At 40.1% G+C, this 12,694-nt stretch overlaps 1 protein-coding gene across 2 annotated transcripts; it reads right to left on the reverse strand.

Moving 5' to 3' along the window:
- Positions 1 to 171: 171 nt before the first annotated feature.
- Positions 172 to 7,942, reverse strand: LOC142960549 (calpain-5-like). 2 transcript variants are annotated; one of them, XM_076102426.1, is made up of 12 exons: positions 7,778 to 7,942; positions 7,519 to 7,650; positions 6,597 to 6,805; positions 5,518 to 5,710; positions 5,247 to 5,431; positions 4,797 to 4,874; positions 4,502 to 4,697; positions 4,283 to 4,405; positions 2,148 to 2,350; positions 1,440 to 1,561; positions 1,196 to 1,332; positions 172 to 354 (listed from the first exon to the last, which is right to left on the reverse strand). In XM_076102426.1, exons 1-12 carry the CDS (start codon positions 7,940 to 7,942, stop codon positions 172 to 174), a joined length of 1,926 nt encoding a protein of 641 aa, XP_075958541.1. The 2 variants fall into 2 exon arrangements, with proteins under 2 accessions (XP_075958541.1, XP_075958540.1); XM_076102425.1 differs by having other exon boundaries at positions 7,519 to 7,647; positions 7,718 to 7,942.
- Positions 7,943 to 12,694: the final 4,752 nt, after the last annotated feature.

A 12,694-nucleotide genomic window follows, 5' to 3' on the forward strand; every position in this document is an offset into this window, starting at 1 on the left:
ATAGTGTAAAATCAGGCACAAGCATGGACATCAAACAGCAGAAAGCAAGTTAAACCACAACTGTTCTCGGCGCTTCGATGATGGCACGTGCCAAGTAAGTTTCACAAGATGTTCACCACATAGTTCAACACTTAAAAAACGATTTGGGCCTCGCTCAGGTCAGTGATGAGATCACATAGCGGTCAGCTGAGTGGACGTGATAATCCGCACACTGATGTTACCGGGCATCTCGTCAGCCATCTGCCGTCCTCGCTTCCTCAGCTGAAGCATCTGAGGCTCAGAGGTGTCCTTCGCCAACCCGGACAGCACCACTTGGCCCATGAACTCGTCCTTCACTCCGTTGCTGTTCCACACCTGACGAAGACCAGTCGAGTATTAAATGTATGATTTACCGTCGGATATCACAGAAGGACAACAGATCATCTGCAGGGCTTTGACGGAGTGGTTGGTGAGTCTGATTTGATTATGTTGAGCGATAACGTCATCAGGCAAAGATCATGTCCTGTGCTTTCAATTACTGCTGATTCCAAGCTGCCATTGCATGTCAGTTTATCAATGTCAGCTTTTGTTGTTTATGGACTCAGTCAGTTAATTTTCTCATTATTATTAGTTATTGTCAGCACCGGACATATATTAGAAAATAAAATAAATGTGAAAAAATGCATTAAAAATATAAATAAACTGAGGTTTTCTTATTAGTCTATATTCAATTTATTTTTTCATGAAAGACCTTCCACACCATTGAAACTAATACTGTTGAGCTAATAATATCCAAGCACTAGTTTTATTAAAAAAGGGGGTTTGTTTGCTTTGCAATGTAAAAATGACCAACAAGACCTACAAAAGCACATTGCATCTTATTTTTCAATATGAAAACACTCAAATCTGACTTTAACAAGTATATTAGGGGCTGCTTAACAAGTTAGCTACTTGGTAGTAATATATCTCAGATTTTTACATTTTTTATATAAATTCAAGGATTACGTTTCTCAAACATTCTCCAACACTTTGCTCCCAAAACCATTTAAAAACATATCAGATCATTGAATAATGCCTCGTCTTTGAGCTTAAAACAAGCTTTTCTGAGTCTGAAGTTTTCGAGATACATGGTTTCCACAGGACAGTGACCCACAATGCCTTTCTACCGTCACTGAGATTAATTACAGTCATCAGGATGAGAGGGATGCCATCTTACCTCCACAGTTATGGGCTTTCTGGGCTTCTTCCTGTAGAAAATGCCGCTGGTTGTAAACTCTGGTTGCAGGGTGTCCAACTTGATGGTGGATCGTACTGACCGGCCCTCACAGGATATAATGACATACGGGTCTGCACCTGCATGAGAAAATGTAAAGATCTATTTCAGCAAACCATACCCGTGTGCTGATCACGCTTATTAGTAGATTTCAGGTAAAAGTCTGGCTTGTGTAAAGTCCTCTAACCTCCTGTACGGTCCTGGTTCTGCAGCTCCTCAGCTCCGTGGACGTAGACGTGAGTCACAACTTGTGGGTATCCAAGGAATGAACTCCAGCATTTTACCATTGGCTTATCGTCTGTCAGATCCCTGCAAGAGTAGAGGAGAATTTAAGGACCAGGAGAGGAGGAGAGTACCTATATCTTGGAATTCTCACCTAGAACTTTTTAATGCAGCAAAAAAAGAATCGAAACTAAAAGAATTAAAATTCCAGGACTATATATATATAAATAAAACTGAATTGACTGGAGCGGTGCCATTGACGCCGATAACCAATCCAGCTATCTGAGTCAGTATCGGCCAGAAATCGGTGCATCCCTAGAGCCAATATGATTTGGTGTTAAAGTCTGCCAACAAGAACGTCAGCAACAAAATCTGGCAAAACAAAATCCTTGGCCAAGAAAAGCAGTGGGATTGGAATGCTATTTGCAAGGGATTAATGTGAACATAATTGTAAAGTCTCTATTCTCCAAAACAGTCACTTTTGAGTGCTTTCTTTGGATGAAATCCCTCCATTAGTCTCTGAATTGAACAGTGAAAGAACAGCTGTGTTCAGGCTCAGTGTCTCTTAAGACCTGATAATTGTTAGTGAAATGTTCCATTTCTGTCTGTCAACATAAAACACAGCCATGCTGCTGATTTACAACTAGACACCATATCTCCACCACAGACGTACCTGCAGCCTGAGTCCACATCGGTGAAAACTCGGAGCATGTAGTCCCCCAGCGTGTAAGGCTTGAAGGTGGTGGGGATGATGACGTAGCGGCCCTGTTGGAGCGTGCATCTCAAGAACACCGTCCGAGAGTTGATGTAGGCGGACGTCTCCACAGACTGCTGGGTCAGGATGTCGTGCATCCGATACTTCCTGTTCAGTTCCACCTGGAAAAGGAAAAGCATTTAAAAAAAATAATAATAATAATAATAATAATAAATCACTGAACAGATCACTTCCTGTACTCATCAGATATAAAGTCTGGCACGTGATTTTAACAATGAGTGTTACATGCATTTCATCTACATGTGCACTCAAGTATCCTGGTTATGATTGTGTTTTTGCAGTATTCATGAAAGGTGTTTGCACATGTTAATATCTTATCCTGGTTTTGAGAAACCTGGATAAGATATTTCAACAGAAATCACACTTCACTGTGGCTTTAAGCACCTTATTCAGGTTTTAGAACGTTTTTTGGCTCAGATGGAGAGAAATTAAGACACAACTGAGGATCGGAAATTTTATTTTTGGTGGTTAAATACAGTATTTGAAGGAGTGATAATACAATGTTTGCTGCTTACATAGATTATTCTGCCTCCTGGTGGTAGAAAAATTAATTTAAAAAAGTGTGTAGTCTATGGACAGAGTAATATAATTCTTGCACTGGTAAGATAAATAGTGTGTCAATTAGGCAAAAAATAAAACGGCTTATTCTGCATATTCTTCTTTTTTGAGTAGTTAACAGCCAGCCATAGTTTGACATAATAGTCAAAGTCCTCCTCCAGGCTTTCACCAAGTTGCCCTCAGATGTCCACTATTACATTTTAAAAAAAAAAATGTGTATTCTGGTTCATAACTGTCAGTCTGATAAAAGAAATACCAGACTGAAAGTCCTTCTTCAACCACTGATAATCTTCTCAAACAGGGAAACACAAAGTGTTGTGGGTGACAACATAAAAGCAGAGAATGTGGACACTGTGTCTGCACTCCGTCAGATGAAGGAGGAGGATACATCACTGGTATGATGACCATAGATGACCAGGGTTAAATTCAGGTTCAGGCTCACAGCAGTGCAACAGGCCGTACGCACACAGCTTGCTTTCTTAGTCACATGCTGCTTGGTGACACCAGCATTTACTGCTGTCCAGAACTGCCCCTTTGGCAGCACTTCTGTCAGAGTGATAAGAGCGTGTAGTGTGTGTGTGTGTGTGTGTGTGAGTGAGAATTTAGCCAGGTCTCCAACAAGTATTACGGGAAATGTGATGTCAGTTTCACTGCATATGGTTACATTACCTCATTTGAATGTGATAATCTAATCCCAGTAAGTAGGATAAAATCTAGTTTGGCAAGTTTACATTTGCATGAGAGGACAGCATTGACTTTGCAGTTCAACACTTCGTTAAGACCTCGGAACACATTACTGAGTTTTATTTGTCCCTATAAAAGTTCTGGACATAATTATCTCTATTGTAGAATTCTACATTTCAAGTAGAGGTTTTGGTTTCACGTACAGTATTGTAATGCAGAAGGAATCGCCTTTTTAAAAATCTGGACCAACCACCAAATACGCCCATAATACATGAGATTTCAAAAATGGCAGCTGTACAGGCGACTGAACTCTTTGCACTTTACTGGGAGTTTAGAAGGAATTGCTACCAACTGTGTTTGGTTCCCCTCTGGTGTTCATATTGAAACAATCAACTGAAGTACGTGCATTTGTTGCATTTAATCATGTGTGATTTAGGCTCTTGTTGAAATGGTCTGTTTTGGTTACGATAAACCTATAAAGTCATGTCTGCCTGTCATTACAATCACATAACTGTTCACTGTTTGCTCAACAAATGAGTAGAAAAGTCAAATGATGCCAAATTCTTTGACCAAAACCAAAGCCAAACTCTGACAAAACAGTTTTCCCCCTTAAATAAACTGACCTTTGACTAACGTCTGCGTCCCACACGAACACCATTTCCTCTGTAATAAACTCATCACTCACAAATCCTTAAACTCTTTCAATGTTATATACCCCTGATTTATGATGACATAAGCAGTTATAGATCAGTTATCAAACATTCATTAATAAAGTATGGTGGAAGTATTACCTTGAGGATACTGAAGCCAATGACTAGATTTTCTCCTTGACCATATTTTCTGTGGCTCTTCATGTCTTTCTGTTGCAAAGCAATCAGAACCTCGTCGGCCTCCTTTGTAACATCAAACAAGTACTGCAAAAGAAGAAGCGGTTGAATATTAGTTATAATAAATGTGTACATGTGCATGAACACATGTGATGTGAGGAATCCATTCAGAGCCTGCAGTACCTGCGGGTTCTGCAGGTATGTCAGCTTGTGGTTCGCGCAGCCACCGCAGCGGTTTAAGAGCGGCTCAGCGTTTTTGGTCCAGCTCCCGAAGTGCACAACCTCATTCCAATTCTTATGGACAGTGATCAGAGAGGTATTGATGAGACGGCAAACATCTGCATTTGTAAAGAACTTGCACCAGTCTGTGAATTCCATCCTGTCAAAAATGAACACAAAATGTATTCTTACACTCTGAAAGAGGAGATAAACCCAACAGGTTGACCGTTGTGATTAAAGGAACTTAAAAATCGCTCACCAAAACTCCCCATCGTCCTCTACTGTGATGCCAAGATTGCCCCTCTCCAGATCACCAACCTTAGACCATTCCTCAGAGCTGACAAACAGCAAGCAAAGCAATTGAAGATGATTAATGCACTTATGAATTACTACTAGATTATGTTTTAGATCCACCTTTTGAGTCATAAAATACGGCTTTTTTTTCAAAGAATTGGTCCTCAAGTCTGGTTACAAAGGTTACATTAGATCTCAAATATGACATCTCACAACAGAAGAGAAGGTTGACCATTATCAACTTCTCTGCTGGCCCTCCATACGCACCGTCCTTGTTTTCAACAAAATACCATCTTAATCATTATACACGACCCTTGTGAGCAGGAGTGTATGGTTTGCACAGCCCTCACTTCCTGCTCTTCCTCTGGTTAGAACAACAACAGTCTAGAAGAAATGGACTTAAAGCACTCCTCACCTGTCACTCCAGGCTCCTTTCCACTCAGTCTTGCCCCAGGGGTTCCTCATGCGGATCAGAGGAATGGTTTCGTTCCTGAAGTAGGCCAGCAGTCCGTGACCCATACGCACTTTCTTCACTGCAGTTACCGAGTATGCATGGCCTTTCACCAGGCCGTTTGACATTCGGGCTTCAATCTCATGAGGCTGTGCCTGATGAAATTATAAAGACAACTGGTCAGTATCTCTGAAGTATAGAGACAAAGAAGCAAACATGCAGGAGGAGCACAGACCGTAATTGAACAGCTTATCATTCCTCCACGGTCGTAGGCCTTTAGCAGATCCTCAAACAGCTGGTCTTGTTTTTCCTGGTCCTTATAGTAAGCATCTTTCTCCAGGTCGATGGCTTCCGCCACAGCTCCACTGAAATCCACCACAGCATCTCCGGTGTTTCCCCCCACCAAGGCCTCATAGGAGCCAGTAAGCCTGGATGCAAAAGGTGCAAGGTAAACCCAAGTTAAGTAAGAAGTTTGATGTGTAACAGAAACATGAAAATATATGCAGTTTAACACAAATATATATATATATATATATAAAAAAATCAGGGCCAGTTGCATAAAATGTGTTTAAGACTAATTTGGGCCTGAGAGTGGTCTTAGATTGTCAGGTTAGAAAAGTCTAATTGATTAAACCTGCCCTTTCTGTCGCATAAATATTAAGACCGACTTAATTTGAGGTAGGACAGTAACCCACCTCTCCCCCTGGCTAAGACTGAAGTGAGAGCGTTGTTGCTATTGCAACAATTTGTTTACGTTAGCTAGTTAGCTAACGCCAACTGACCTACCGTTAACTATTTCAACTGTTTAACGCTATCCATTAAGCTAGTAAACTTTTAACTATTAGCTTAACTATTTTGACTGTTAACCCATTACTTTTAACACATTTTTAACTAACGTTAGCTGACTAACCTATTTTATTTCAACTGCTACCATTAACATTACTTTTAGCTCACTATTTCTATTGTTTATCCAACTTTTTTGCATTATTGTACCCTATTCTTGAATCATTTATGAATATCCTAAACAGTTCTAACGACAGTTGAATTTATGCATTTTAGCTTTTATTATTTTCATGTGCTTTGTGTGGTGGCGCTGTTGCATCTGCCATTTGTTCTCTTCGGTGAAGTGTAATTTGACCCATAATGCATAGCGTGAGAGTTTTATACAAGTCACTCATAGGGACGTTTATGCTACAGTCGATGAGTTTATGCAACATATTCATGAAAGTGTCTATACCAGGTCTGAGTTATGTTTAAGACAAAGACTAGGTCTATGGTCACGCAACTGGCCCCTGCAGGTTTAAGTGTACTGACTTGGCGTAGGCCTTCTCCAGCAGAGCACTCCAGAATTCGTTGTTGTCTTTTGAGTGACAGTAGATGAGTTCACCGTTGACTGTCGGCAGCTGGTCGTCCACCACCACATCCACCCACTCTCCAAACACCCAGAACTGAAAGTGGAAGATTCCAGCATAGTTCTCCGGGTGTTTTTGATCCCACTCCTGCGTCGTGTGGTCAGGAATTACCTGGAAACACACACACACACACACACACACACACACACACACACACACAAACACAATGCAACAAGAGTGATTAATGGGTCATTTCCAGTGTGTTTTGCAACTCAGTTACTGTAAGTGCCACTTGGTCCTTGACTTAAATAAAAGCAAAACAGGAAACGTGGGAAAAAGCCTCTCCTCCTGCTCACCTGTTCTCACTTCCACAATCAGTCATCATCTACTAGCCTAGTTCAACTTTTTACATATCTTTTATCCCAGTCCTTCATTGTTTACACCCTGCTTGGTGTTCCAGGTTTTAGTTCCCCATTTCCTGCCTGCCTTCTGTTTCATTTGGACTTTTGAATTTTATTTAGTCAATAAATCCTGCTGCAGTCCAACCCTACATCTCTTGAGACTTAAGAGTAAAAGTATTAAGATTATGTTAAAAAATATATATAATAGGTCTGTACTATTGTGATTTAGATTATATAATCTACCAGCAAAGACATGTGTCGTATAAGTCGTTTTGGTTTTACCGACATCATGCCGCAGGTGAATTACTGCTGACCTGAGCTGCCAGCTGGTTACATAAATTTTACCCAAACTATTTACCTCAGTGCTGCTGTACCTGCAGTTTACTCCTCGGAGCTACAGTACACAAGCCTTATTAAAATTTGGTCACCAACATTAAAGACGCCAGCCCTTTGGCTCACATGTTCACAATCAAATGAACTCACCTTCTTCCAGAGGTTTGGCTTCAAAGCCAGGCAGGAGCAGGCTGCAACGAACCAACAGTTTCCCACAACTCCCTGGTTCAGGTCATGGGAGCTGATGCCCTTCACAAACAGATGGGGATCACTGCTTATCTCCTACAACCGAAAAGTGAAGATGGATGTTACACACTTATTCAGTATTCTGGTACAGTAAAATATGAGCATATTCATTTGTAGCAATAATTTCATTGCCTGATGTACCACTACCACCTGGGCCACTCACCCCTGGACGTTTCCACTCCACATAACCAGGAGGTGGTTGCTTATAGTACAGCGATGTATTTGTGGCTGGGAACTCTGGATCCTCAAATAGCTTCTTGTCGTTGATACAGTTGCTCTTCAGCTCAGAGTAGTGCTGGTTTTTGTACGGGACAGCAGAGGAGAACATGGTCCCGACGATGAAGCTTCACAGCTGCAGAATGATGACAGACACCAGACGTTGTCAGACTTTATATAGAGTTTAGCTGTAGGGAGGATCTCCCTCTAACTTTTGACTCATTTCTTTAGGCAAAGCCAGCTTAAGTGCACCCATTAAAAATCTTTACTACTTCATTATTCTCAGATCAACAGCTGCCTACTGTGTGACTCAGAGTCTGTCAAGAGAGACTAGTAGATGAGCAAACAGTTCTTGTCAGTACAGATATAAGCTGTTATTTATAGCATTTTAGAAAAATAAAATATCTTCAATAAAATGGTAAATCAATAGACCACAGATGGAAAGCGACATTTCTAAAAGGTATCTCACTAAAGCTAACATTTGTTGTAAGCTTGGTGTGCTGCAATTGTCTGATGGACAAAAGGAATTCACAAATTTAATTTAAATTTGACTTTCTTTTATCCATTAAGTAAAAATAAGTACACGTCCTTCCCACATCAACATCAGGCAACAAAAGGCTGCCACAGTGTGTGTGTGATTGGCAGTTTGTTTATCTGTTTTGCCCTAAACTGTGTGCAGTATTATAAAGAACAAGAACAAGTTACGCGTTTAAGGCTGGATTTTTCCTCAAAAAAACATCTTACGGCTATTTATGACACACAACACAGCTGTATTCTCTGGAGAATTACGATATTTTAACTCTTGATCTTTTTGTCTCGTCACACTGACTACGTGCCAAAATAATCATTTTGTTTGCCAAGAGTAACACATTAAAGCATACTGAAGTTAATTTACTGGAAGCAGCAAGAAAATGACAGGAAGCGTGGTCTTCACAAGAAGACCCAAAACAATATAAATATATTTTAGAAGTTAAACCAATTAGTAGTAAAATAATTAATTAACCAGATCTGACAGGCAGAGAGAAACTAAATGTCTGGAACTGAAACAGCGCAAAATCTAAAATTAGGTGATAATACCTTGAATGTAAATATGAAAAAAATACTAGATGTAATCTGGAAAACAAGAAGACGAAGAAACAGCAAATATCCACTATACCGCTCAGACAGCAGCCTGAAACGTGTTCCTTCCTGCACCACAATGAAGAAGTTTCCAAATGCTTCACCTGCCCGTATCGCCCTCCCACGCACAAGAGGCCTACTTATGCACCACATGCACATTGTGAGAGCCACACCCAGGCTGTTTGTTCAATTCACCATTGGATTTTATTACCTTACCTGTTATTGTTTAACGTGACATTAGGAAGAAGGAGTGAGATACCTTCAAGGCGTCATAGTCACCATATGCTTTTGACTGAGAAAATGAATCATTCAGTGGCTCTGGGTGTACGGGTAAACAAGGTTGTGAGTCTGGCAAAAGTGGTCAGGCAGGTTACTTTTGTTTGGTTATTTGCTCTTCTTCAGTGGTCTGTAGGTCTGTCAAACATTACATCGACAACATTCGTTTACAGTATTTGGTCTTATATTCTGTGTTTGGTAATTGTAATATGTGTAAAGGTGACAGCAGGTCACATTCCATTGGGTGCCGGCACTCTATGGTGATATTTGGGACATTGTTTTAAAGTCTTTTAGTCTTTTTCAGCGCTGTCCCAGCAAGAAAACGAACATATCAAATCAGATAAGACAACAGATATAATCTGGCTGCAGCCATGTTTAAATATTTCACATTTTAAAGAGGAGTTTGTACTGACTTGTACCTGAGAAAACTTCTTCGTAAAGTATCAAATGGACACAGAAGTGTAAAACACCCCTTGTAGACTCATCGGCACTTAGTAACATAAAGGTAACACTCACCTGTGGTGAGCTGTCTTTTCCTTGCAGTGATAAGCTCAAACACATTCAACGTCCTCTTGTCCTTGTTCGATGTATTCACATCAACCCAACATTTCTGTTACAAGAAACAGTTTCTTCAGTATCACTTCAGGCTACGAGGGCTTCCCCAAACACGTTCATTCGCACACAAACACAGCCTGAAAACTGGTCTGACGAGAACCTCTCTGCAGCAGGAGGTGTTATGCTGATTGCAAGGAGGGAGGGAAGGAGACTGAAATTGAACACCTTCTCACTCCCACCACCCAACAACTCATAGGTGAAACAAGCCAACACTTGTCCTTTGTAGTGTTTGTTATATTACGATAGCAGATGTTAATAAATTTTCTATGCATTGTTTTTGCCTCACCCATAAGGAAATCCTGCTTTTGGCCACAGGTCAGTCCAAGTGAGCAAACAACAACTAATGAGTGATATACTTAGTGTGAACTGTGGTAATAAAATTAATTGGCAGGCTCTCTGCAGTTTGGAGCTGTATTTTACATTCTAAACAATATAGAAGCAAAAAACTATTTACTATTGTAAAGATAAAGTGCAGTACTGAGGAAAACAATGGAAGCCCTATTTGGTATCTTGCACCTTTAAGGAGCACAAGAGGCGCTTTGACTCCTTCAGACAGACAAATCTCGTCTGGAAAATTCCAGCTTTGAAACTCAGATCTGAAGAAGAATGTTAGTGGGGAGCCAACAGCAATGAGGTCAATCCATGCAAGACCGAAGTAGACAGGAAGAAGAAGAAACCGAAGAAAATCATGAAATTGAAGTAAATCATTTGGATCAACTGTGATGTGAGAGAGGACCACTGGGAAGTTTCAGATGTGATCACAAGTTCATGGGAAAAGGCTTGTTTGAGAGAGGGAAAGAAAAATATCTAGTCACGAAGTGTTTGGCATGAACCTATTTAAAAAGAAGACCATCAGTAAGGCCTTTCACAGTGCACATTACACTGTACATGACTGTAGTTATGTACAGTGGTCTGACAGTGCCACTAGGTCAAGGGTCAATGGGTCTCTTCCTTGTGGCAAAGTATAAATTCACAGAAAATGTCATGCCAATTACACAAAAAAGCTAAACCCCTATTTGTTGTGCAAATTATTTACATTATTGTCATTATTCTAAATATTTTTTAAAACATCTTTCAATATTTGAATGGCCAATTCAATATAGCGTATGTTACTTACATCCCTTTTTATTTATATAGCACAATATCACAAACCACAAACCTGCAGAGAGCATGTGATTGGCTGAAAGCTGAGTCAGTGGTACCTGGTGACAACAATACTGTTATGATGACAAACTGAGATTATGAAATAGAAAATAGCATTACGAAAACATAAAAGAAATAAAAGTGCCAGTGAAATAATGGCATAATTCAATAAAAACATTGTTTTAAAGCCGTTAAAAATGAAATGTTTAGTTGTTTCATAATATACTGCTTTAGATATAGTTTTACACAACTGATTTATGTGGTATTTCATTTCATAATGGTGTACTTGTTTATTTGATTCTGAACACTGTACATATTTGGTCATTTAGACCTATTGGCCCACTCAGCGGGGTCTGAGGATGATGATGATGTCGGTCAGTTGGTCTGTTCTGCCAAACGATTTGTTCCAGAGAAAAATATCTCATCATCTACTTGCCAAATGTTTATGAAATTCTACGTGCACATTAGAAACATCAAAATGCAATGTGCAGATCTTTATGACATTTACTGAGTATATTCATGCTCCCTTGAGGTTAATAACTTTCATTTTTGGACACTCCCATGAGCTCTCTTTCAGGCCAAAAATATACTTAAAATATGTCATAAACTGATAAGCACACTGAAATAAAACTTTACGCAGAGACTTTAACCTCGTGTCCTTTCCTCTAGCGTCACCCTGAGGACGAACTGTACACTTTCAACTCCACCGCTACGGCTTCGCAAATTGCACAATTATTGTATCAATATGTAGTACACTCTGTCCAATGTTTTGTTAATGTGGGATGTCAAGACCATCACAGCCCCTTGGCTCTATTAGCAGAGATTTATACGTTTCATTTTGCTGTTAGAAAAGCAGCAGCTGACAGCTTTCTGCTTGTACTCCAGCAGAGATCTGTCCCACACCATAATTAAACTATTTCTTTGTCATCTTTCTAAATCATCAACCCAGAGACAAACCTTTGTAATGTACACTGGCTAGTGTTTGACTGAGATTGGAACAGGACAGGTCAAAGACATGTCTGTCCAGCAGCCAATATTTGTGAACATGAAACTATTTCTCTCGAAGCCAGAGGGCAGTGAACTTTAACCCTAAATGTCGCCATGATGTGAAATCTGAAACTTATCTAGAGCGTGAGAAGAGAGTTGGCCGTAAAAGCACAAGATATTTGGAATAAGAGTACATTCTCTGGCACAAAATAAATACATAAGTCCACAATGTCAACTGAGCTCCTCAGGATCATCAGAGATTAGAGTTTTGTTTACTAAATAATAGCTCAGGAATTACTAATATGAATTCCTGCATTATGTAGTTCTACAAAGCCTGTGCACTGGAAATGTTCCTTTTCCCGTCATATTTACCATTACGTCATGCAGCCTCACTTCTGTGGAAACGTTAAAGCGCAGTAACAGAAAAATTAGGTATTGCTGCTGATGGTTTTAAGAGTTTACAGCCTCTGAACACCCAGACAGGTGTTTTCAGTTAATCTGGCTGATTAGCGCTCTTCTCAGAACTGCGTGGATGTGTGAAGACTAATTGATTGACGTCTCCCTGAGTGTCCTGTTAGCTTTCTTTCACCTGTCAGGGCGGGACAAATTGCACCCATATCATTCTTATTGGTAGATGAAGAGTTGTAATTCCAAACAAAGCTTTGGCCACATGCAACCTGATCCTATAATAAGCCAATAACTGAAAACACCTGTGTGGGTGTAG

Source organism: Anarhichas minor, unplaced genomic scaffold (genome assembly GCF_050575085.1).
Source record: "Anarhichas minor isolate MPS153535 unplaced genomic scaffold, ASM5057508v1 ptg000027l, whole genome shotgun sequence".
NCBI classification, from domain to species: Eukaryota; Metazoa; Chordata; class Actinopteri; order Perciformes; family Anarhichadidae; genus Anarhichas; species Anarhichas minor.

What these genes read in the sequence shown, in the direction of transcription:
- LOC142960549 (XM_076102425.1), bottom strand. Translation starts at nt 7,942, where the DNA reads ATGTTCTCCTCTGCTGTCCCGTACAAAAACCAGCACTACTCTGAGCTG. An exon ending in TTATTGCTACAAATGAATAT is followed by an intron (nt 7,648 to 7,717) that starts GCTCATATTTTA and finishes CGGTTGTAGGAG; the next exon opens with ATAAGCAGTGATCCCCATCT. An exon ending in GATGTGGACTCAGGCTGCAG is followed by an intron (nt 1,562 to 2,147) that starts GTACGTCTGTGG and finishes CTACTCTTGCAG; the next exon opens with GGATCTGACAGACGATAAGC.